The 23,303-nt window shown below is 45.0% G+C and overlaps 1 protein-coding gene across 4 annotated transcripts in view; it reads left to right on the top strand.

Moving 5' to 3' along the window:
- Positions 1 to 23,303, top strand: part of ERGIC1 (endoplasmic reticulum-golgi intermediate compartment 1) — a 101,490-nt gene that overhangs the window by 27,170 nt on the left and 51,017 nt on the right. For 3 of the 4 annotated variants that reach the window (XM_073355799.1, XM_073355802.1, XM_073355801.1), the window contains 2 exons: positions 5,040 to 5,132; positions 5,579 to 5,640. In XM_073355799.1, coding sequence (XP_073211900.1) covers positions 5,086 to 5,132; positions 5,579 to 5,640 — 109 coding nt within the window. In that variant the 5' untranslated portion in view covers positions 5,040 to 5,085. Of the gene's footprint in view, positions 1 to 5,039; positions 5,133 to 5,578; positions 5,641 to 23,303 lie in introns of those variants that run through there. The other variant, XM_073355800.1, reaches the window with a different exon arrangement.

Here is a 23,303-nt window from a genome sequence, read left to right as displayed (position 1 = left end):
TGTACAAGAGAGGTGCCCAGGACTGGAGCTGAAACATTATTCCATAACACCGCTGTACAAAAAGTCATATTTTCTTTGCTGGATTACGCCTTCCCTCTGGCATCGAGCAGGGATGCCTGTCTTTGATCTTCTAAGAGTGACCCGAGGGCTGGTACCTGACATCTCTGTGATATGGTTTCACTCTCAAAAAAGTGTGAGTGGGGCAACCCCAAAGTCCCTGCGCCTCCTAGAAGTCAGCAATAGCCTAGTGCAGTGGTTCTCAACCAGGGATAGGTGTACCCCTAAAGGTATGCAAAGGTCTTCCAGGGGGTACATCAACTCCTCTAGATATTTGCCTAGTTTTACAACAGGCAACATAAAATGCACTAGCGAAGTCAGTACAAACTAAAATTTCATACAGACAATGACTTGTTTATACTGCTCCTATATACGATATACTGAAATGTAAGTACAATATTTATATTCTAATTGATTTATTTTATAATTATATGGTCAAAATAAGAAAGTAAACAATTTTTCCGTAATAGTGTGCTGGTTTTTTTTTTTATATTTTTATGTCTGATTTTGTAAGCAAGTAGCTTTTAAGTGAGGTGAAACTTGGGGGTATGCAAGACAAATCAGACTCCTGAAAGGGGGACAGTAGTATGGAAAGCTTGATAGCCACTGGCCTAATGGAATTCCTGAGTAGGCAATCTATGACCAAATGTAAATGGTCCTTGCACAGATCCATCACGGGACCAATATTCTGTCATTGGGGATCTCCCATAATAGACTTGCTTGCCACCAAGGACGATGCTAAGTATTACAACTTTTCCTCCACAGGTGACCTCCATCCAGGATCGTTGCCAGATGTAGATTTTTAGCACTTAGGGCCCCATTGTACTAGGCTATGGTAATAATTTTTAATTATTTATATTTAGTGGTTAGCTTATAAACCTTTATGATCTAGTTCTAGAACATAATATCTTCCAAATTTGTGAGCACTTCCACAGATAAGTTAGGCTTATTTATACATCTCCAGTCTCTTTTCCCTCACCCCCATTCCTGCTAGGCTCTTGGCCTCAATGACTTCTGTGTGGCCATGAGTTCTGCTGTCTAGTTGTGTTGTGTTTTCTTTCCAGATCTCTTAACCTATCCCTCTCGTGATCCCTGCTGCTAGTGCTGTTGTCTGTCCTGACCGTTGCAGCATCCTGCTCCAACCCTAAATGCAGTTGCCTAGTTCACCTGCCTTTTCTGCTACTTAGGCCATGTATCGGCGTTCGCCCCGTGTGAAGTTTAAGCTTGTACTTCCTCCCTAAGCTCTCTTTTCTGCCTACAATCCAAGCTCCTTTCTGCCTACAATCCAATCTCACCACTGTCCTTCCTCCACTGTTTGTTATGGGAACCCTTCCTGTCCCCTTCTAAAAGCTTGCCAGTTCCACAAAGCATTCCACTTATCAGATGCAATCCACTCACTTTGCACTGTACTGTACTATGCATATGGATATGTCTATACAGCATTTTGGAGTCCACGGGAGGGAGCCTCCCAGCCCGGGTCAACAGACTCAGGGTAGCAGGGTTCATGCTAGAGCTCTAAAAATAGCTGTTTAGACTTCGCTTTGCAGTTGCAGGTTGGGCTCTGAAGCCTGCCCCTCTCCCCAGCTTTCAAAGCCCAAGCTCCAGCCTGAACTGAAACATCAAACTGCTGTCTACAGAGCTATTTTTAGAGCACTAGCATGAGCCCTGCTAGCCCGAGTCTGTTGACCTGGGCTCTGAGGCTTGCTTCCTTGAGCTCCAAAATGCTGTGTAGACATAATGGGTCTTCAGACTGTGAGCTCTTCAGGCTATAGGTTCATTTTTTTGGTGCACTTTGGGTATTAAATGTTTGTAAAGTGCTTTGAGATTCTCACGTGACAGATACTATAGAGGTACAAAGTGGTGTGATTCGAGAGAGGCTTGGGTCCTGAAGTCTGGATCTGGCTCCAAAGGCTCGCAGAGTTGAGGAGTATTACGATCTAGAGTTTTGGCTCAGTTCTGTCTCTAGCTGTGATTTTTATTACATGGGAGAGGACGGGGAATGCAACTGAAGCAGCATGGAAAATGGAGAGGCTAGATTTTTTTTCAGTAGGTGATTACAACCAGCAGATAAATGCACATGACAGGTCACAGGTCAGTTTATGTTGGTGGTTTGTCCCACCAACTTTGACTCTGTCCCTCTTTAGAGATTTCCTGTATAAATAAATCTAAAAATATTTGGTTTTGGGGGTGGGGGTGTAAAGAGGCCTTTAGGAAGTGAGTGCCACTTAGCGCCCTCTCCCATTTTAGTCATCTGTTTTAAAAGCAGCTTTTCAAGTATTCAAATACCTATATATTCTGCATTTATTTTTATCCTGCGATGGGTCATAGCTTCAAAACTAGTGAACATTTCTCACTCTAAAAACACGCTTCCTTTTATAGTGTACACATGGCGGTGGTTTTACTACATTCAGCATAGAGCTATTTCCTATTTTACAGTTGTTCAGTAACACTCCAAAGCCCTTGCTCTGCCTCCCTCTCCATTGACTTTCTCGCCTTGCCAATCCATTATTGTGATTTCAGTGAGACGACGCCAGTGTTGAGCGTTTAATGGGCCATGAGCAGGAAGTTCAGCTATTTCCTCCTCCTGTGAGACCATGATGTCATCAGCTGTTCTGGGTCACTTTATCATCTGCTGCTGCTGTTGCTTTGGTGTATGTGGAAAAAATGTAAACAGCACTTTCCAGATGTTCTCAGGGTGGCTGCAAACCCATAAATGGGCTGTTTAGTTCAGGAGCATTAGTAATGTGTTTAGGGGGGTGGCAGTGAATAGAGTAATAAAAATGTATAGTGCTATAAGCATCCAGCAACGCATGCTCTGTTAGTTACATCATGCATGAGCAAAAGCTGGCAAGGGGGGGGGGGTGTCAGTTCCCTCTGTGTATGTACTTGGCCCCATTAGTGCAGTATCTAAGCACCTCACAGACACTAATGAGTTTAGTCTCCCAGCACACCAGGGGAGGATTTCACAGGTGGGTAACTGGGACACCGGATGATTAAAGTGATTTGTTCTGTGGCTTAGTCAGGCATTGAACCCAGATATGTAATGTTCCTATGGCCGTAACCATAAGATTAATTTTATTATTATACTTTCCTGTTTCTCTTCCCTCCCTCCCTCCCTCCCAAACCATCACCCCCAACTTTGAATCCTGAATAAAATTAAACAATAGAAAAGTCTTCTAGTAGGTCTGTGGCAGGCAGGTGCTAGTCTTTGTTAACCCATTCTGCCTCCAGGTGGTGTGCTAAGGAGCTTACTATATTGGTGTTCTAGTCAGACTAATGATGAAAGAATTCAGAAAGGCATTCTAGTTATCTTCGAACTGCCCCCAAAAATAGCAGATTTGGTGCTAGTGAAAGGTGCTGGATAGGTGACCTTGGAGCTGGTGACCTCTGACCCATAATAGGCATAGCACAGATTGTAGCAGCAGAGTGAAGGTCTTCTACCCTGAGCTCTCCGTGCTCAACAAGAGATCCCTCTAGGTGGGAGGCTAGTTAAGTGCTGCTGGCCCATAGACTAATTAGACTAGTCCAGAGTGGGTAGATAAAATACAGCAATGCCATGGCTGCTAATGGCTAGAGTGGGAGACTTTTTTTGGCTCTGCCAAGTTTGTTGTACAACCTTGTGCAAGTCATTTAACTTCTCTGTAGTGCTGTGTCCCCTATCTGGAAAATGGGGATGATGATGCTTCCTTACCTCACAGGGAGCTGTGAAGTGCTTTGAGACCCTTAGATAAATAATGAGGTTGACTATAAACAAAATACTTTAACTTGTGCTTTAAAATGAAGATACCTATTGAATTTTAGAAAGTCAAAGAGAGGGTGGTAAAATGAATCTTAGCCTTGTATCTTCTCTGTGTGAAAATGCAGGTTATTATAGTGTCCAGTTTGGAACTGGAGAGGTCTTATCTATCTCACTGCAGCTGGAGACAAGGACTTCAGGGTGAACTTGGGAGACCCGCGATCCTGAGCTGGAAAAATCATCAAAGCTCATGCACCACTAGGACATTTAAAAAAAACAACAACAAAAAACCCAAGGCTATTTTGTGGGGGAACCAGTCACTTCACACTTCAGGGTGTGGGTTGTTGTTTTTTTTAATGGACTAATTAGTTTTTATTGAGTCTTGGAAAATCTGATGTCAGACCTGCGTTGCGGCTGGGTGTGGTGGAGCACAAGTTGATTGGAAATTATATCGCCAAGATCATAAGGCAGTGAAAGTTTAACTATGGGAGTTTAAAATAGCAAAGCTGAGCCATGTTGATATTAAAAGACATGACTGAATAGAAATAATGGTCTAATATTAAACTAGTTTTCTTTTCTTGGGAGAGGAAGCAAAATGCTTGGCTGGTTTTTCTCCCTGCATCTGTTGTCCAAGTATAGGTTTCTTACCTCAACACCTTGACTTTTTTAATTATTGCTGGGAGATTGGTGTTTGCAGCTTTTCCCCCCACCAGACACACACACACAAGTTGCAAGTTGCTTTATGGATTATCTTTCCTGGCAACTGAAGTCAGAGCTCCCTGGAGCTTTTTGCAGGCTTCTTCCATGAATCTCTGCTGCCATGTCACCTTTCTTTGTTTTTAATGATTTCAGTTAGGGGAAGATTGAAATACCTGCTCCCTGTTCCACATGAGAACCTGGGTGGGTTCAGGTGAAAGGAGCTCTTCTGTCTTCAGTCTTAACAGACCTATTATTTAATTAGGTTGCCTTTCTGCATTTTTGTTCCTAGTACGTAGGAGCTGATTGACTGAACAGCTTTGCTCGTTACAGCAGGATTAATTTAAAAGACACAACTATGTTTCTGTAATTCAGGTTTGGGGCTTGGGAGATGTTCCTTTTAGAAAATCTGTTGTGTGGATCCTGCTGTGAAAAGCAGAAAAAGACGGGGTCCAGTAGGTCAATGTGCGGGCATTTAGTCTCCAGAGATCTGGATTCAAAACTTTATTTCCCTAAATGAAGATATATGTCTGTATTGTTCTTCTCCTAGTCCCTGGATATGCTTGTCAGTGCCTCCAAAATGACTGCCCAGTCCCATGACACTAGCTGCCTGTCTGATATTCCACCCATGTCCAAAGTGGAGGTGAGCATGTGTGTAGAGAGCCTGCCTGGTTTGTACTGGGTTCCTTGCATTCATGAGCCCATAGTTTGCATACAAAAAATTTGAAAAGGGAAAAGAATACTCTTTCTGATGACATCACTGATTATACAATGGTCTATAATTTGTCCACCATAACCTATTTTCCCCCAATGCTAGCTAACTAGCTGGAGTGCAGAGACCCAGAGAGCAAGGCAAAGGAGGTAGAGGGGGGAGCTTGCAAAGGTGGAGCCAAAAAGTAGCGCAGTTACATAACTGTACAAAAGGAAAGGGTTTGTCGGTGTTTTTTTTTTTTTCATGCCCTTCTGCAAAATGAAAAATGTTGTTGGAAACCTGAATGGAAAAATCCTGAGCATCATTGAACCCTACAGGGACATGAAGTATATTAAAATATTCCACCTGTTTTATGGCTGTTGCTTTTCCTCTTTCAGGTTTGATATCTACAGGAAGGTGCCAAAAGACCTTACACAGCCAACCTACACAGGAGCTATTAGTAAGTACCAGCTTTCATTGCCGCCTGTGCATACCCCAGTCCAAAATTAGTATTTCTTCTGGCGTCCCTCTAAAAGGTCTGATTTTTAAAGGGATATTAAACACGTGAGAACAGACATCTTCTGTAGCTGAGGCAGCTTGCTGTGACCAGTCTGTGCTCTTGTACGGAGGAGCTGAACAACCCCTTAAGGCAATTTGTTTTAGAACCACATGGACAGAAAATGGCAAAAAGGGAGTTGTTAAAAGCAGGCTCTGAACTACCAACCATTTAACTCTGACACGGGCTGAAGTAGATGGGGAGCTCCTAGCTCCCCCCCTTGATGGGTGTGGGCCTGCTCCAAATAGACTTTGCAATTCTTAACCCGCTTCTTCCCCCAAGGCCTCACCCCCTGCTCACTTCTCTTTCCCAATCCCCGCTCTCCCAGGACTCACCAGCTGCCTGCAGAGCCAGTCTGGGAGTTGCTGACATGGAGCTTACCTACCTGCCCAATCGGGGCACAGCAGGGGGTTGGTCCCCCTAGCAAGGGTCTGGGACAGGGAGGGATCAGTCTCCGTAGCAAGGGGTGAGGGCTAGGACAATTGTTGTCCCCTTGTCCTACTCCCCTGCAATGCCACCTACCTCTTGGAGCCTGGTCTGGAAGCCAGCCACTGGTCTCTGTCAGGTGTCAGCAGCTGAGCAGAGAGCAGCTCCTCCATGTGGCTTCAGGTGCTGCTCTTCCTACCCCAGAGTGATGGAGGCCGGTTACTTCGGCCAACATCTGTGCTGACTGGATGCTGCTAGGAATACCTAGCAACCCTAGCTTTGGGACTCTAGTATCTTAAATAATTCGTATAATCTGGAGACTTTGCCGCTTCTGGATCATTAATTAATTGATCCCTTTTCTGGATCATTAATGAATATGTTGAACAGCACTCGTTCCAGCATAGACACCTCTCTCTATTGTGAAAACTGATCATTTATTTCTATCCTTTCTTTCCTATCTTTTAACCAGTTACTGATCTAGGAGAGGATCTTCCCTGTTATCCTATGACCACTTAATTTCCTTAAGAGACTTTGATGAGGGACCTTATCACAGGCATTCTGAAAATCCAGATATACTATATCGACTGGATCAGCTTTATCCATGTGCTTGTTGACTCCCTCAAAGAGCTCTAATAGATTGGTGAGGCATGACTCCCCTTTACGAAAACCATATTGACTCTTCCCCAACAAATCATATTTACTTATCTATCTGAAAATTCTGTTCTTTACTATAGTTTCTATCAGTTTGCCCCCTACAATGTGGGACAATACTGCAGATTTGTCGCCCAAAAAGAACAGCACTCATGTGGGAATCTTCCTGCACATCCTCTGCAGTGAAGATCAATACAAAGAACTCATTTAGCTTCTCTGCAATGGCCTTGTCTCCCTTGAGTGCTCTTTTAACACCTTGGTTGTCTGGTGGCCCCACTGCCAGTTTGTCAGGCTTCCTGTTTCTGATATACTTTAAAAAACAAAAATAAAAACCCTTACTACTAGTTTTTGCATCTTAAACAAGTTGCTTCTCAAAGTCCTTCTTGGCCTGTCTTACTGTACTTTTACATTTTATCTGCCCGAGTTTGTGCATCTAGCATTTGACTTCCAAATTTTAAAGGATGCTTTTTTGCCTTGAATGGCCTTCATTATTCTGCTCTTTAGCCAGGGTGGGATGACTTTGGTCCTCTTATTGTCTTTTCTGATTTGAGGTATGCATTTAGTCGGAGTCTTTGTCATGGTCTTTTTAAATAGTTCCCATGCTGCTTGCAGGCATTTTCCCTTTGTGACAGTTCCATTTAATTTCCATCAAACAAGTGGCCTCATTTTTATGTCGTTCCTGCTTTTAGTATTGGGTCTCTTTGGTATTTTCTCCCTTACAAGGATGTTAAATTTAATTAGATGATGGTCATTATTACTGAGCAGTTCAGCCGTAGTCACATCTTGGACCAAATCCTGTGCTCCACTTAGGACTAAATCAAGAATTGCCTCTCCCCTTGTGGGTTCCAGGACTAGCTGCTTCATGAAGCAGTCATTATGGTATCTAGAAATTTTATCCCTCCATTATGCCCTGAGGTGACATTTACCCAATCAATAAGAGGCCAGTCGAAATCACCCATTATTATTATTGTGCTTTCTGCTCTTGTAGCCTCTCTAACCTTCCTTAGCATTTCATAATGTATGGCCACTGGGAAGCATTCATGGACAGAGGACTGTTCTCTCAGGATGGACTTCACCTGAGTAAAGAGGGAAATAGACTTCTAGGTTGGAGGGTGGCACAACTGATCAAGAGAGCTTTAAACTAGGAATTCGGGGGAGATGGCTGGGAGATGTCCAGGTAATCTCCACGCCAGTTATTCTCTTTGAGAGGGAAGAAAACAAAGAAAGAAAGGATACAGCCATGAGTAGGACAATGGACATAAGGTGGAAGGGCAGTGTACATACCAATCTAATAGGTAATATTGGCGGTAGAATGTCTGTGCCCAATCAGGTAAAGAATATGAGCGAAGCCAAACGACAAAAATTAAGATGTTTTTACACTAATGCGAGGAGCCTAGGTAACAAAATGGAGGAACTAGATCTACTGGTGCAGGAAGTGAAACCAGATATTATAGAGATAACAGAAACATGGTGGAATAGTAGTCATGACTGGAGTACAGGTATTGAAGGGTATGTGCCATTTAGGAAAGACGGAAATAAAGTCAAAGGTGATGGAGTAGCATTGTATATCAATGATGAGGTAGACTGTAAAGAAATAAGAGGTGATGGAATGGATAAAACAGAGTCTGTCTGGGCAAAAATCACATTGGAGAAGAAAGCTACTAGAGCCTGCCCTGGGATAATGCTTGGGTGTGCTATAGACTGACGGTATCTGATGTGGATATGGATAGAGACCTCGTTAATGTTTTTAAAGAAGTAAATATTAATGGGAATTGTGTGATCATGGGAGACTTTAAATTCCCAGATATACACTGGAGGACAAGTGCTAGTAATAATAATTGGGCTCAGATTTTCCTGGATATGATAGCTGATGGATTCCTTCACCAAGTAGTTGCTGAACTAACAAGAGGGGATGCCATTTGAGATTTGGTTTTGGTGAGCAGTGAGGACCTCATAGAAGAAATAATTGTAGAGGACAACCTTGGTTCGAGCTATCATGAGCTAATTCAGTTCAAACTAAATGGAAGGATAAACAAAAATAGATCTGTGACTAGGGTTTTTGATTTCAAAAAGGCTAACTTTAAAAATTAAGGAAATTAGTTAGAGAAGTGGATTGGACTGAAAACTTGTGGATCTAAAGGCGGAGGAGGCCTGGAATTACTTCAAGTCAAAGTTGCAGAAACTATTAGAAGCCTGCATCCCAAGAAAGGGGAAATTCATAGGCAGGAGTTGTAGACCAAGCTGGTTGAGCAAGCATCTCAGAGAGGTGATTAAGAAAAAGCGGAAAGCCTACAAGGAGTGGAAGATGGGAGGGATTAGCAAGAAAGGCTACCTTACTGAGGTAAGAATATGTAGGGATAAAGTGAGAGAGGCCAAAAGCCATGTAGAGTTGGACCTTGCAAAGGGAATTTAAAAGCAATAGTAAAAGGTTCTATAGCCATATAAATAAAAAGAAAACAAAGAAAGAAGAAGTGGGACCGCTTAACACTGAGGATGGAGGTTAAGGATAATTTAGGCATGGCCCAATATCTAAACAAATACTTTGCCTCAGTCTTTAACGAGGCTAATGAGGAGCTTAGAGATAATGGTAGGACGACAAATGGGAATGAGGATATGGAGGTAGATATTGCCACATCCGAGGTAGAAGCCAAACTCGAACAACTTAATGGGACTAAATCGGGGGACCCGGATAATCTTCATCCAAGGATATTAAAGGAACTGGCACATGAAATTACAAGCCTGTTAGCAAGAATTTTTAATCAATCTGTAAACTCAGGGTTTGTATCGTATGACTGGAGAATTGCTAACATAGTTCCTATTTTTAAGAAAGGTAAAAACAGCAATCCGGGTAACTACAGGCCTGTTAGTTTGACATCCGTAGTATGCAAGGTCTTGGAAAAAAAGTTGAAGGAGAAAGTCGTTAAGGACATTGAGGTCAATGGTAATTGGGACAAAATACAACATGGCTTTACAAAAGGTAAATCGTGTCAAACCAAACTGATCTCCTTCTTTGAGAAGGTACAGATTTTTTAGACAAAGGGAACACAGTGGATGTAATCTACCTTGATTTCAGTAAGGGATTTGATACAGTTCCACATGGAGAATTATTAGCTAAATTGGAAAAGATGGGGGTCAATATGAAAATTGAAAGGTGGATAAGGAACTGGTTAAAGGGGAGACTACAGCGGGTCACACTGAAAGGTGAATTGTCACTGGAAGGAGGTTACTAGTGGAGTTCCTCAGGGATCAGTTTTGGGACCAATCTTATTTAATTTTTTTATTACTGTTCTTGGCACAAAAAGTGGGAATGTGCTAATAAAGTTTGCGGATGACACAAAGCTGGGAGGTATTGCCAATACAGAGAAGGACCGGGATATCATACAGGAAGATCTGGATGACCTTGTAAACTGGAGTAATAGTAATAGGATGAAATTTAATAGTGAAAAGTGCAAGGTCATGCATTTAGGGATTAATAACAAGAATTTCTGTTATAAACTGGGGATGCATTACTTGGAAGTAACAGAGGAGGAGAAGGACCTTGGAGTATTGGTTGATCACGGGATGACTATGAGCCGCCAATGTGATATAGCTGTGAAAAAAGCTAATGCGGTCTTGGGATGCATCAGGCAAGGTATTTCCAGTAGAGGTAAGGAGGTGTTAGTACCGTTATACGAGGCACTGGTGAGACCGCATCTGGAATATTGTGTGCAGTTCTGGTCTCCCATGTTTAAGAAGGATGAATTCAAACTGGATCAGGTACAGAGAAGGGCTACTAGGATGATCCGAGGAATGGAAAACCTGTTTTATGAAAGGAAACTCAATGAGCTTGGCTTGTTTAGCCTAACCAAAAGGAGGCTGAGAGGAGATATGATTGCTCTCTATAAATATATCAGAGGGATAAATACCACGGAGGGAGAAGAATTATTTAAGCTCAGTACCAATGTGAACACAAGAACAAATGGATATAAACTGGGGCCATCAGGAAGTTTAGACTTGAAATTAGACAAAGGTTTCTAACCATCAGAGGAGTGAAGTTCTGGAACAGCCTTCCAAGGGAAGCAGTGGGGGCAAAAGACACATCTGGCTTCAAGACGAAGCTTGATAAGTTTATGGAGGAGATGATATGATGGGATAGCCTAATTTTGGCAATTAATTGATCTTCGACTACTAGTGGTAGATATGCCCAATGGCCTGTGATGGGATGTTAGATGGGATGGGATCTGAGTTACTACAGAGAATTCTTTCCTGGGTGTCTGGCTGGTGAGTCTTGCCCACATGCTCAGGGTTTAGCTGATCGCCATATTTGGGGTTGGGAAGGAATTTTCCCCCAGGGCAGATTGGAAGAGGCCTTGGGGGTTTTTCGCCTTCTTCTACAGCGTGGGGCACTGGTCACTTGCTGGAGGATTCTCTACACCTTGAAGTCTTTAAACCACGATTTGAGGACTTCAATAGCTCAGACATAAGTTAGGGGTTTGTTATAGGAGTTGGTGGGTGAGATTCCGTGGCCTGCGTTGTGCAGGAGGTCAGACTAGACGATCATAATGGTCCCTTCTGACATTAAAGTCTATGATTCTATGATGATCACTGTTATCAGTCGGAGAGAGCTGGAGTGGTGGGGTGGCAATAAAGATGGGATTCCTGTGGGATCAGAGAAAGAGCTGGCGAGGAGAAGAGAGCCCAACATGACTTATTTTCTGCAATTTTTTTGTCTTTATTTTTCACCTTGCCATAAATTGCCTATAACTAGAGTCCTTCCAAATTCACGGCCATGTAAAATGCTTCGTGGACGTGAAATCTGGCAGCAGCAGAGAAATAAGGGGGCCATACCACAATCCCCCTAAAATAACTTTGCTACCCCCCTGCAACTCTTTTGGGTCAGGACTCCCAATTTGAGAAACGCTGGTCTCCCCCCCGAAATCTGTGTAGTATAGTGTAAAAGTACACAAAAGATCAGATTTAACGAGGGGAGACCAGCGTTTCTCAAATTGGGAGTCCTGACCCAAAAGGGAGTTGCAAGGGGGCGGCAAAGTTATTTTAGGGGGATTGCGGTAGGGCCACCCTTACTTCTCTGCTGCTGCCTTCAGATATGGGTGGCTGGAGAGAGTGGTGCTGACCAAGGGCCCAGCTCTGAAGGTAGCAGTGCAGAAGTAAGGGTGGCAGTACCATACCATGCTACCCTTACTTCTGCGCTGCTGCTGGTGGCAGCAGAGCTGGGCTCCTGGCCAGCAGCTGTGGCTCTCCAGCCACCCAGCTTTAATGGCAGTGCTGGGTGTAAGCAGCACAGAAGTAAGGGTAGCAGACCTGCAATTTCCCCTACAATAACCTTGGCCCCCACCCCCAACTCCCTTTCGGGTCAGGACCCCTACAATTAGAACACCGTGAAATTTCAGATTTAAATATCTGAAATCATGAAATACGCAGTTTTAAAAATCCTACGACCGTGAAGTTGACCAAAATGGACCATGAATTTGGTAGGGCCCTACCTATAACAATCCACTCCCCAGCCCATGTATCGGTGCATAGTTTTTGGTTGATGTAAATTTTTTTGCCTTGGGCCTTTCTTCTTCCTTCCTCCTTTTCAGATTGGCTGAGTAATGCAATTTCACACCATCATTATCACTGAGTGCTCTGCATGGAGTGGTAAATACAGATCTAGCTGATCCTGCTAAATTGGTAATTAGATGCCTAATGCAGCTTTCCTGTTCCGTTCCACACTGCCTCTCTTTGATCACGTAGTTGTGCCCCATTCACTCATGCTCTGAGATTGGGTCAGTGGCCCTGTATTCGTTGCTGACACATATCCCTTGGTGGAGACAGGCGCTGAATAGAACTGAGTCAGTAACCATGAATCAGAAGGATGTGAAGTGAAGGGCTGTGTGAGCTGTGGAGACTCCTGACCAAAGAACTGGATGAGATGTTTTACCAAACCATTTCTCTTCAGAGGGTCCTTGCCTCTCTGGCTCTCCCAAACACTGAATTACTCCAGCATTGACCCCGCTCTCCTGTAGTCATGGTGCAGCTGCTAAGATTATTCAGAATGCCAGCACAGTAGTTTGCGTAGACACTCCCGCCCCCAAGCACAGCCATAAGGTCTGCATGAACCTGTTGATAAGTTTGGAGGCCCCTAAGATCTGTTGTTAGGAGGGGACTCTTAGAGTGTGTCGAGGCCCCAAAACTTCCCTTCCATTTGGGGAATGACAGTTCCACACCTCATCTTGATTCCATTTAATGGTGGGGGATTAATTCCCCATAAAGAATTTTTACCAGGGCCCTAGAATAAATGAAATGACTATGGTAGTAGAATAGATTAGATGACTATGGTTGCATTTCTGAGCATCCAACTTGCTTGAAGTTCTAAAACAGTTTGTAGCAGCTGATTGCTTACAGTCCTGCACTTTCCATATAACTGCTGCATAGGCACTGATCCAGCGTTGCCTCTGGAAGGGAACTCGCATGGTACTGAAGCTTTCTGGAATAGAAGCGTGTTTGTCAGCCAGACTCCCACAGTCACTTTTGGGTTGTAAAATGCTGCTTCTCACCATGGCAGCTTACTGGAAGGTTTGGCGTCTCAATGCTGCCTGCACTAGGGACTGTTGAGCTGATCAGGTTCTGGGAGACAGAAGCATCCAAGATGGGAAGCGCTGAAGTTCATCCCTGTCTGATGGGAGTATGGGTAGCATATCTTGATACGATGGGCGGGGGCACATTAAAACACAGGGGATGCTCAGGAGCCAGCTGATGGGTTTCTTTGGTGTCTGTCTACCTTTTGTTGATTCTCTGTGGGCTGGGCACTTCTGGCAGTGGTCCAGAGGGAGGGTTTGACAACCTCCTCAGATATCTCCTTCCTCAAGCAGTACATGAACAGTAAGCAGCTGCTGCCTGTAGCAAGGGAGTACTCTGATGAAAACCACCACCACCACCACCACAGTGCTGCTGTTGGTGAAGCCTGCTTGAGTCCCACTGAGGAGAAGCCAGCACCCAGAGTCCAGAAAGATTCCAATGACAGCTGACGTAGCTGTAGATCCCCTGAAGAGTACCAGTGTCATATGCTTAGTTGTCACTACTTCAGCAGAGTCTCAGCTTCTCACAAGTAGAAAACTTCTGCTGAGAGGCTGCTCTGCCTGCTCTGAATCGGGGTGACTTAGAAGTTGGAGGTGAAGTGCAATGAGGACCTGCAATTAAGAGGGAGGAAGAAACATTTAAAGCACCACCTCAAAGACTGGGGCAGAGTTTTGGGGTCTATAGTACCAAAGCACTGGTTGCTCTAGCATGGTTAGCCAAAGAGCTCTCATTCGTTCAAATATTCCCTTCCAGAAACAGATAAGACCATTGAGTTTCAACTTTTCATCCATTTCCTTCTTTAACTAGAACCAGCTGATCCTTGACATATGTTAGAAATCTCTGAGTAGAAGTAGGACGTAGCATTGAACAGCAGTCCCCTGATTTGTGCACAGTGTTAAAGCTTACTACTGTATCCCTGCTGTCTCACAAATAAGGGATTGGTCCTTGACAACGACTGGGAATCACACCTGTACTCCTGCAGGGCAGTGCCAGTCACTAACTGCTAGAAACCCAATATTGGGGAGAGGTATAATCTGACACTCTCAGCTTTGCAATCACAGGGGATTTAACGGGTATGGCACACAACATAGGTATCTGAGATTCACAGTGCAATCATTCCTACTGCAGGTAAAAACAATCATTAATATAAATCTAAATTTCATTAGGACTGGAGGAACTAGAGCAATCCACTCAGATATGGTGAGATGAGGGCTGGAAAAACCTAAATGCCCACTGCCTCCTTTATCAATGCATAGAGTTTCTGGAGATGATTAGAACACAGTAGTTTCAGGCCCTCATATTATACCACAATTAAAATCTCCTTCATTGAATAGTCGTTTTTTTCTTTTTTTTTTTCCACTTTCCATCCTCCAAACCACTGAACAGTACATATACCACTCCATTCAGTCCCCGTGTCAACATTGCCTCCCTCCCTCTGTCACAGTGTCTGTGGTGCTGAAACAGTCAGCAGCCCTAAGTATCACTGTGACAAAGTGGCCATGTTTGGGTATGTGGGCTGCAGCAGCACATGCCCAGGCAATCTGACAGTTGGTATCTGGATGGGCATGAGCTGCCTGACATCATAATAGGAGTCTGCAGCTCTGCCAATCCCATGATTTAGCACTCGGTGTGGATGCATAGCTTACATGTACTTGTTGTACACACTGGGGATATGTCTACACTACAAAATTAGGTCGAATTTATAGAAGTCAGTTTTGTAGAAAGCGGTTTTATACAGTTGATTGTGTGTGTCCCCACACAAGTGCTCTCAGTGCATGTAGTCGGCGGAGTGTGTCCACAGTACCGAGGCAACCGTCGACTTCCGGAGCGTCGCACCGTGGGTAGCTATCCCACAGTTCCCTCAGTCTCCGCCGCCCATCTGAATTCTGGGTAGAAATCCCAGTGCCTGATGGGGCTAAAACATTGTCGCGGGTGGTTCTGGGTACATATCGTCAGACCCCCGTTACCTCCCTCCCTCCGTGAAAGCAAGGGCAGACAATCGTTTTGCGCCTTTTTTCTTGAGTTACCTGTGCAGACACCATACCACGGCAAGCATGGAGCCCGCTCAGCAAACCGTCACCGTATGTCTCCTGGGTGCTGGCAGACGTGGTACTGCACTGCTACACAGCAGCAGTTAATTGCCTTTTGGCAGCAGAAAGTGCAGCATGACTGGTAGCCATCATCGACGTAGTCCTTTTAATTGGGCGCCTGGGCAAACATGGGAGTGACTCAGCCAGGTCATTTCCCTTTTAAGTTTCGTCTCGTGGCGATTCAGTCCTACCGGCAGTGCACTGTCTTTTAACCTCCAGCCAGCAGAAGATGATGGCTAGTCGTCATACTGCACCGTCTTCTGCTGAGCACCCAGGAGATGATGACGGCTAGCGGTCGTACTGCACAGTCTGCTGCCAGCAAGATGTATAAAGATAGATGAAGTGGCTCAAAACAAGAAATAGACCAGATTTGTTTTGTATTCATTTTCTCCTCCTTCCCTTTGTGAAATCAACGGCCTGCCAAACCCAGTTTTGAGTTCTATCCGTGAGGTTTTGAGTTCTATCCTTGAAGGGGCCATTCAGTTTCTCGCAAAGCCACCCCCTTTGTTGATTTTAATTCCCTGTAAGCCAACCCTGTAAGCCATGTCGTCAGTCGCCCCTCCCTCCATCAGGGCAACGGCAGACAATCGTTCCGCGCCTTTTTTCTGTGCAGACGCCATACCACGGCAAGCATGGAGCCCGCTCAGATCACTTTGGCAATTAGGAGCACATTAAACATCACGCGCATTATCCAGCAGTATATGCAGCACCGGAACCTGGCAAAGCGATACTGGGCGAGTAGGCGATGTCAGCGCAGTAACCTGAGTGATGAGGACATGGACACAGACTTCTGTCAAAGCAGGGACCCTGGCAATGTGGGCATCATGGTGCTAATGGGGCAGGTTCATGTGGTGGAACACCGATTCTGGGCTCGGGAAACAAGCACAGACTTGTGGGACCGCATAGTGTTGCAGGTGTGGGACGATTCCCAGTGGTTGCAAAACTTTCGCATGCGTAAGGGCACTTTTATGGAACTTTGTGACTTGCTTTCCCCTGCCCTGAGGCCCAAGAATACCAAGATGAGAACAGCCCTCACAGTTGAGAAGCAAGTGGCAATAGCCCTGTGGAAGCTTGCAACACCAGACAGCTACTGGTCAGTTGGGAATCAATTTGGAGCGGCAAATCTACTGTGGGGGCTGCTGTGATGTAAGTAGCCAACGCAATCAAAGATCTGCTGATATCCAGGGTAATGACCCTGGGAAATGTGCAGGTGATAGTGGATGGCTTTGCTGCAATGGGATTCTCTAACTGTGGTGGAGCCACAGATGGAACCCATATCCCTATCCCGACCGGAGCACCAAGTCGGCGAGTACATAAACCGCAAGGGGTACTTTTCAATAGTGCTGCAAGCTCTGGTGGATCACAAGGCGTGTTTCACCAACATCAACGTGGGATGGCCGGGAAAGGTACATGACGCTCGCATCTTCAGGAACTCTGGTCTGTTTCAAAAGCTGCAGGAAGGGACTTTATTCCTAGACCAGAAAATAACCGTTGGGGACGTTGAAATGCCTATATGTATCCTTGGGGACCCAACCTACCCCTTAATGCCCTGGCTCATGAAGCAGTACACAGGCACCCTGGATAGTAGTAAGGAGCTGTTCAACTATAGGCTGAGCAAGTGCAGAATGGTGGTAGAATGTGCATTTGAACGTTTAAAAGCGCGCAGGCGCAGTTTACTGACTCGGTTAGACCTCAGTGAAACCAATAGTCCCACTGTTATTACTACTTGCTGTGCACTCCATAATATCTGTGAGAGTAAGGGGGAGACGTTTATGGCGGGGTGGGAGGTTGAGGCAAATCGCCTGGCTGCTGGTTTCGTACAGCCAGACACCAGGGTGGTTAGAAGAGCACAGGAGGGCGCGGTGCGCATCAGAGAAGCTTTGAAAACCAGTTTCATGACTGGACAGGCTACGGTGTGAAAGTTCTGTTTGTTTCTCCATGATGAAACCCACCGCCCCTTGGTTCACTCTACTTCCCTGTAAGCTAACCACCCTCCCCTCTTCCCTTTGATCACCGTTGTCAGAGGCAATAAAGTCATTGTTGCTTCACATTCATGCATTCTTTATTCATTCATCACACAAATAGGGGGATAACTACCAAGGTAGCCCGGGAGGGGTGGTGGAGGAGGGAAGCACCAGGAGGGGTGGTGGAGGAGGGAAGGACAAGGCCACACAGCACTTTAAAAGTTTAAAACTTTAAAACTTATTGAATGCCAGCCTTCTGTTGCTTGGGCAATCCTCTGGGGTGGAGTGGCCGGAGGCCCCCCCACCACGTTCTTGGGCATCTGGCTGAGGAGGCTATGGAACTTGGGGAGGAGGGCGGTTGGTTACACAGGGGCTGTAGCGGCGGTCTGTGCTCCTGCTGCCTTTCCTGCAGCTCAACCATACGCTGGAGCATATTGGTTTGGTCCTCCAGCAGCCTCAGCATTGAATCCTGCCTCCTCTCATCACGCTACCGCCACATTTGAGCTTCAGCCCTCTCTTCAGTCTGCCACTTACTCTCTTCAGCCCGCCACCTCTCCACCCGATCATATTGTGCTTTCCTGCACTCTGACATTGTCTGCCTCCATACAGTCATCGGTGCTATGTCAGTGTGGGAGGATACCATGAGCTCAGAGAACATTTCATCACGAGTGCGTTTTTTTCGCCTTCTAATCTTCATTAGCCTCTGGGAAGGAGAAGATCCTGTGATCATTGAAACACATGAAGCTGGTGGAGAAAAAAAAAGAGGCAGTGGTATTTAAAAAGACACATTTTCTAGAACAATGGCTACACTCTTTCACGGTAAACCTTGCTGTTAACATTACAGACACAGCACATGTGCTTTCGTTCCAAGGTCGCATTTTGCCTCCCCACACCAAGTGGCTAGCCCCTCATCCCTGCCCCTGGCTAACAGTGGGGAATATTTCTGTTCAGCCACAGGCAAACAGTCCAGCAGAAACGGGCACCTCTGCATGTCCCCTTAAGAAAAGCACCCTATTTCAACCAGGTGACCATGAATGATATCACTCTTCTGAGGATAACACAGAGAGATAAAGAACGGATGTTGTTTGAACGCCAGCAAACATACACTGCAATGCTTTGTTCTACAGTGATTCCTGAATACGTGCTACTGGCCTGGTGTGGTAAAGTGTCCTACCATGGTGGGTGGAATAAGGCTGCCCTCCCCAGAAACGAAAGGCTTTGGGCGTACATCCAGGAGAGCCGCAAATGCCAGGGCAAATTAATCATTAAACATGCTTGCTTTTAAACCATGTATAGTATTTTAAAAGGTACACTCACCAGAGGTCCCTTCTCCGCCTGCGGGTCTGGGAGGCAGCCTTGGGTGAGTTCGGGGGGGACTGCCTCCAGGTCCAGGGTGAGAAACAGTTCCTAGCTGTCGGGAAAACCGGTTTCTCCGCTTGCTTGCTGTGAGCTATCTACAATTTCATCATCATCATCTTCCTCGTCCCCAAAACCTGCTTCTGTGTTGCCTCCATCTCCATTGAAGGAGTCAAACAACACGGTTGGGGTCGTGGTGGCTGAACCTCCTAAAATGGCATGCAGCTCATCATAGAAGCGGCATGTTTGGGGCTCTGACCCGGAGCGGCCTTTTGCCTCTCTGGTTTTCTGGTAGGCTTGCCTCAGCTCCTTAAGTTTCACGCAGCATTGCTTCGGGTCCCTGTTCTGGCCTCTGTCCTTCATGCCCTGGGAGATTTTGACAAACGTTTTGGCATTTCGAAAACTGGAACATAGTTCTGATAGCACAGATTTCTCTCCCCATACAGCGATCAGATCACGTACTTCCTGTTCGGTCCATGCTGGAGCTCTTTTGCGATTCTGGGACTCCATCATAGTCACCTCTGCTGATGAGCTCTGCATGGTCACCTCTGCTGATGAACTCTGGCCAGCGTGGCAAGCTGCAGGTGACCATGCAAACAGGAAATTGAAATTCAAAAGTTCACGGGCCTTTTCCTGTCTACCTGGCTAGTGCATCTAAGTTGAGAGTGCTGTCCAGAGCGGTCACAATAGAGCACTCTGGGATAGCTCCCAGAGGCCAATACCGTCTAATTGCATCCACAGTACCCCAAATTCGACCCGGCGAGGCCGATTTAAGCGCTAATCTACTTGTCAGAGGTGGATTAAGGAAATCGATTTTAAGAGCCCTTTAAGTTGGAAAAAAAGGGCTTCATCATGTGGACGGGTGCAGGTTTACATTGATTTAACACTGCTAAATTCGACCTAAACTCCTAGTGTAGACCAGGGCTGGGTAATGTTCTACAGCAATACTGTGTGGAGGCTGGAGTTTTAATACACATCAGGAAATATCTGTTATGACTTGCATGGCCACTGGGACTTGACCCCTCCTTGCGCTTCCTAGCAGTTTGTATAATTGTACATATACCTGCTGTTGGTGTATGCCATAATATAGACCTGCATCTATGTTCTCAATATGCATTCATTAATTAAGCATTAATCTGCTTTTGCTTTGAATTTCATCTTTTTATTTTATTTTTTTAAAGGGGATGGAAAAAAGGGGCTGGGGTGCATAGATGGAGGTGCTTGTTGCATCAAGTTAGCTTGAAGAAGGCAGTCCTGAACATTTGCTTAGCAAGCATCCTATCCTCCAGGTTAGAGCTGGTCAGGAATTTTTTGACAAAGTTTTTTAGTTGAAAAATGACAATTTGTCTAAACCCAAACTTCTCATGAGGAAGGGGTTGGTTTCAACCAATTTCTTGATTGAAAGCTTTTGAAAAAAAGGTTAGAAATAGTCAATGTCTGTTTTGACATTTTCTAAATGAAAAATTAGTTTTCTGTTTTGAAACAATTTTTGTTTTAAAAATTAAGCGAAGTAGAGTAAAAGAATAATCAAAACCTAAACATTTTGACCTGAACTAATTTTGTTTTGCATTTTTGGTTTGTGAACGTTTGAGACTTTGACTTTTCATCTCAATTGAATATGGAAATTTAAAAAACAAACACACCCCTCAAACTTTTACAAAGGGGAAAACAGTTTCTCACTCAGCTCTACTTAAGTTTTCTGGTCAGCCAATAGCAGCGTGTTCCAATGCTAGTAATGCTTTTAAACTTTAATATATTTGGAGTTTTGTAGGTGGATTTCTATGACAACAGGTCAGAGCTGGTTCTTAACAGCTCTGGGGGAACACTGCAGTACGCATGCTCCCACAATTGAATTAACCATTGTAATAAAGCAGTTATCTTCTTAATCTGCCTCTAGTCTTTTAACTACTATTCCAAGCATAACAAATGTGTGACCTAGGGAATCGTGCATTCATGTAGAGGCAGATAAAGGTTTCCCTTGTTAAATAACTGACTGAAGTAAATTTGTGCAAGCCTTCATTATGGGAATATTCTATGTGCTTGGTATTCTGTAAGTATAGAGGAATTTATGTTCTGTGCCTGAAAGGCTTCCGTTATAAATTAGACAGACAATACAGTTCCGGTACACAGGGTGTTCAGATGAAGGTCTGGTTTCCAAACAGCATGCATGTAATTATATAGTAGCCCACATTTTCCAAAGTGACTTAGTTATTTTTGGGTGCACAACTTCAGCTGCGTGATTTTTCAGAAGCTGCATGATTTTTTCTGAAAGTGCTGAGCCCTTGTCCTCTAAAAATCAAGCCCCTGCAAGGTAGCTCAGACTGGGCACCCAAACTCACTAATTATGGCCAGTACAATTTACCTCTACTTTATTTGTTAAGTGTAGTGCTGCAAATCTTCAGTGGAGGAGCAGGTCTGAAGGGAAGATTTGCAAGAGGGCAGATGTTTGGTGTATCTGGAAGGGAGAAGGCAAAATGTTCCAGAGATAATGGCACAGAAGAAGATGTGAAGATGGAAGTGAAAGAAACCTACAAAAAATGGAGTGTTGCAGAGAGCAGCTCAGGGTTTGAGTAAGAGGGAATGAGAGCAGAGAGAGCTGGCATGTTATTGTGGAGGACCTTTACAGGAAGACAAGAGTCTTGAATGGGATGTTGAAGAGAAGAGGAAGCCTGTGAAGGGAGTTGAGGGAAGAGAGTCATGTAAGTGGCAGGTGATCTTACCAGTCTGTCATTGTGATTTCAGTGCAAAGGGTTTATTTGTTTAAAATTCTGACTGATGTGCTCTATGCAGTATGTGCAAGAGAGACTTCATGTGTGTACTGCCAAGGACTTGACCTGACCTCCCTGCTGTTTGGTTGCTTATGAATAAGAAGCATCCTGACCTACCAGTTTGTGCTGGTTCAGTTAGGTATGAACAAAGGTCTCCCAGTACTTCTCCTCCTAGGAATTTGCCTCAGTGCTCTAGGTAAAAGCTTCCCCTCCTCACACCCATTGTTGTACACCAGTGTTGTACAACAATACATTGTTGTGCACTAGGCCAGAGGCTTCCGGGGGTAGCAGTGGCATGTTGAATTCTTCTCCCTGCCAAAGGCACAGAGATGGAAGGAACTGTGTGTGTGCTTCTGTGAAGGTTTCCCTTAAAGTATCTCCTCCCTTCCACATCTTCCTACTATTCTCAGCCTTAGTTTTCCTTTCCTCTTTCTTTTTCCTGTTTAAAGAATGAGCCATTTAATGGCTTTTGACGTCTCTGTTAATCCTTCCGCCTGCTAGAGTAAGTGAGCTCTGAGATGACACTGCTGAGGAAGGGGGAAGCAAGGCAGGAATTTGCCTTTCCACGGAGTTATAGCGCTGATGGATTGGAAGGACGAGGCACAAAGCTTTGAGACATCTAGGCTCCATCTTGGTGTTTTGTCTCAACTATCTTCTTCTTCCTCTCCTTGCCTCCAAACTTCGCCTCAGTCTTGGACAGCAATGGTGGCTACAGCACCTTCCCTCCTCATAACCATTCTGGGAGTCCCCTGAGGGAATGGAGATGAAATTGAGGCTGTATCAGCCAAGTGGAATAAAGTTGAGGGAGAAGGGTCACCCTACATGGTTCTCGGTCCTCTGTATCTCAGTGGTTGTGTTTTTGGGGTGAGGTGGTCATTACCATGGAATGCCCAGTCATTAGGACCCTGGTAGGACACTAATGTTACTCCCTGGGACTGAGGGAGTGTGAGCTGGGGTCATAATGCTCTCATTGTTCCTCTGTGATTACATGCCATTTCCTGAACTACTCCTTTGTGGTGATTCACGTGGGAGCTGGAATGTGGGGAATGCTTGTTTAATACAAATGTAAATCCCAGCCAGGTCAGGACTGTGGTTGCCACATCACTGCGTCTCCTTTCTGCTCCCCTACTACTCCTCAAGCACTTACAGTCTCTCTTACCCTCCTGAGTCTCTTTTCCTCCCATCCCCCCCACTGTGGGTTAGTGGCTCTGTAACTATCACATGAGGCTGACTGCTTGCACAGTGGGCTGAGCAGTGTCCTGGTAAGGAATAGTTGTTAATGCACAAACTACAGAGGAAGGGTTGCTTCTTTTGGCTCCCCATGAGATATCGTCTGGACTGAATACATGCTAGGTTAGTTGGATTAGAGAGAAAATGCACACCAGTGGCCGGTTGAGAGACCTGCTGTCAGAGTCACTGTAGGTCTCTTGTTCTCTGGATTACTGGGAATCTTCCCTCATTGTAGAGCTGATGCTGTTATCTCCATATCCCACAGTCTCAGAACATCGACTCATCTGATCTATGAACCTGCCTTTGACAGTGACTTGATAGTGTGTAGTGCTATAATAGTGTGGGGAGAGGAGGATTCCTTCCAGACCCCCCGCAGGAGATCCTCTTTCCCTGTTGTCATTGGCAAGTGCTTTGAAGAAGGCATATAATGGAGCAATCTTTCCGGAGGGAGGGTTGGCTGCCAGCAACGTAGGACATTAAAAACAGGAGTCAAAGGTGGGGTGGGAGGTGGATCTTACACT

This window comes from Lepidochelys kempii, chromosome 8 (genome assembly GCF_965140265.1).
Source record: "Lepidochelys kempii isolate rLepKem1 chromosome 8, rLepKem1.hap2, whole genome shotgun sequence".
Lineage (NCBI taxonomy): Eukaryota > Metazoa > Chordata > Testudines > Cheloniidae > Lepidochelys > Lepidochelys kempii.
This window is presented reverse-complemented; position numbering and strand designations above follow the sequence as displayed.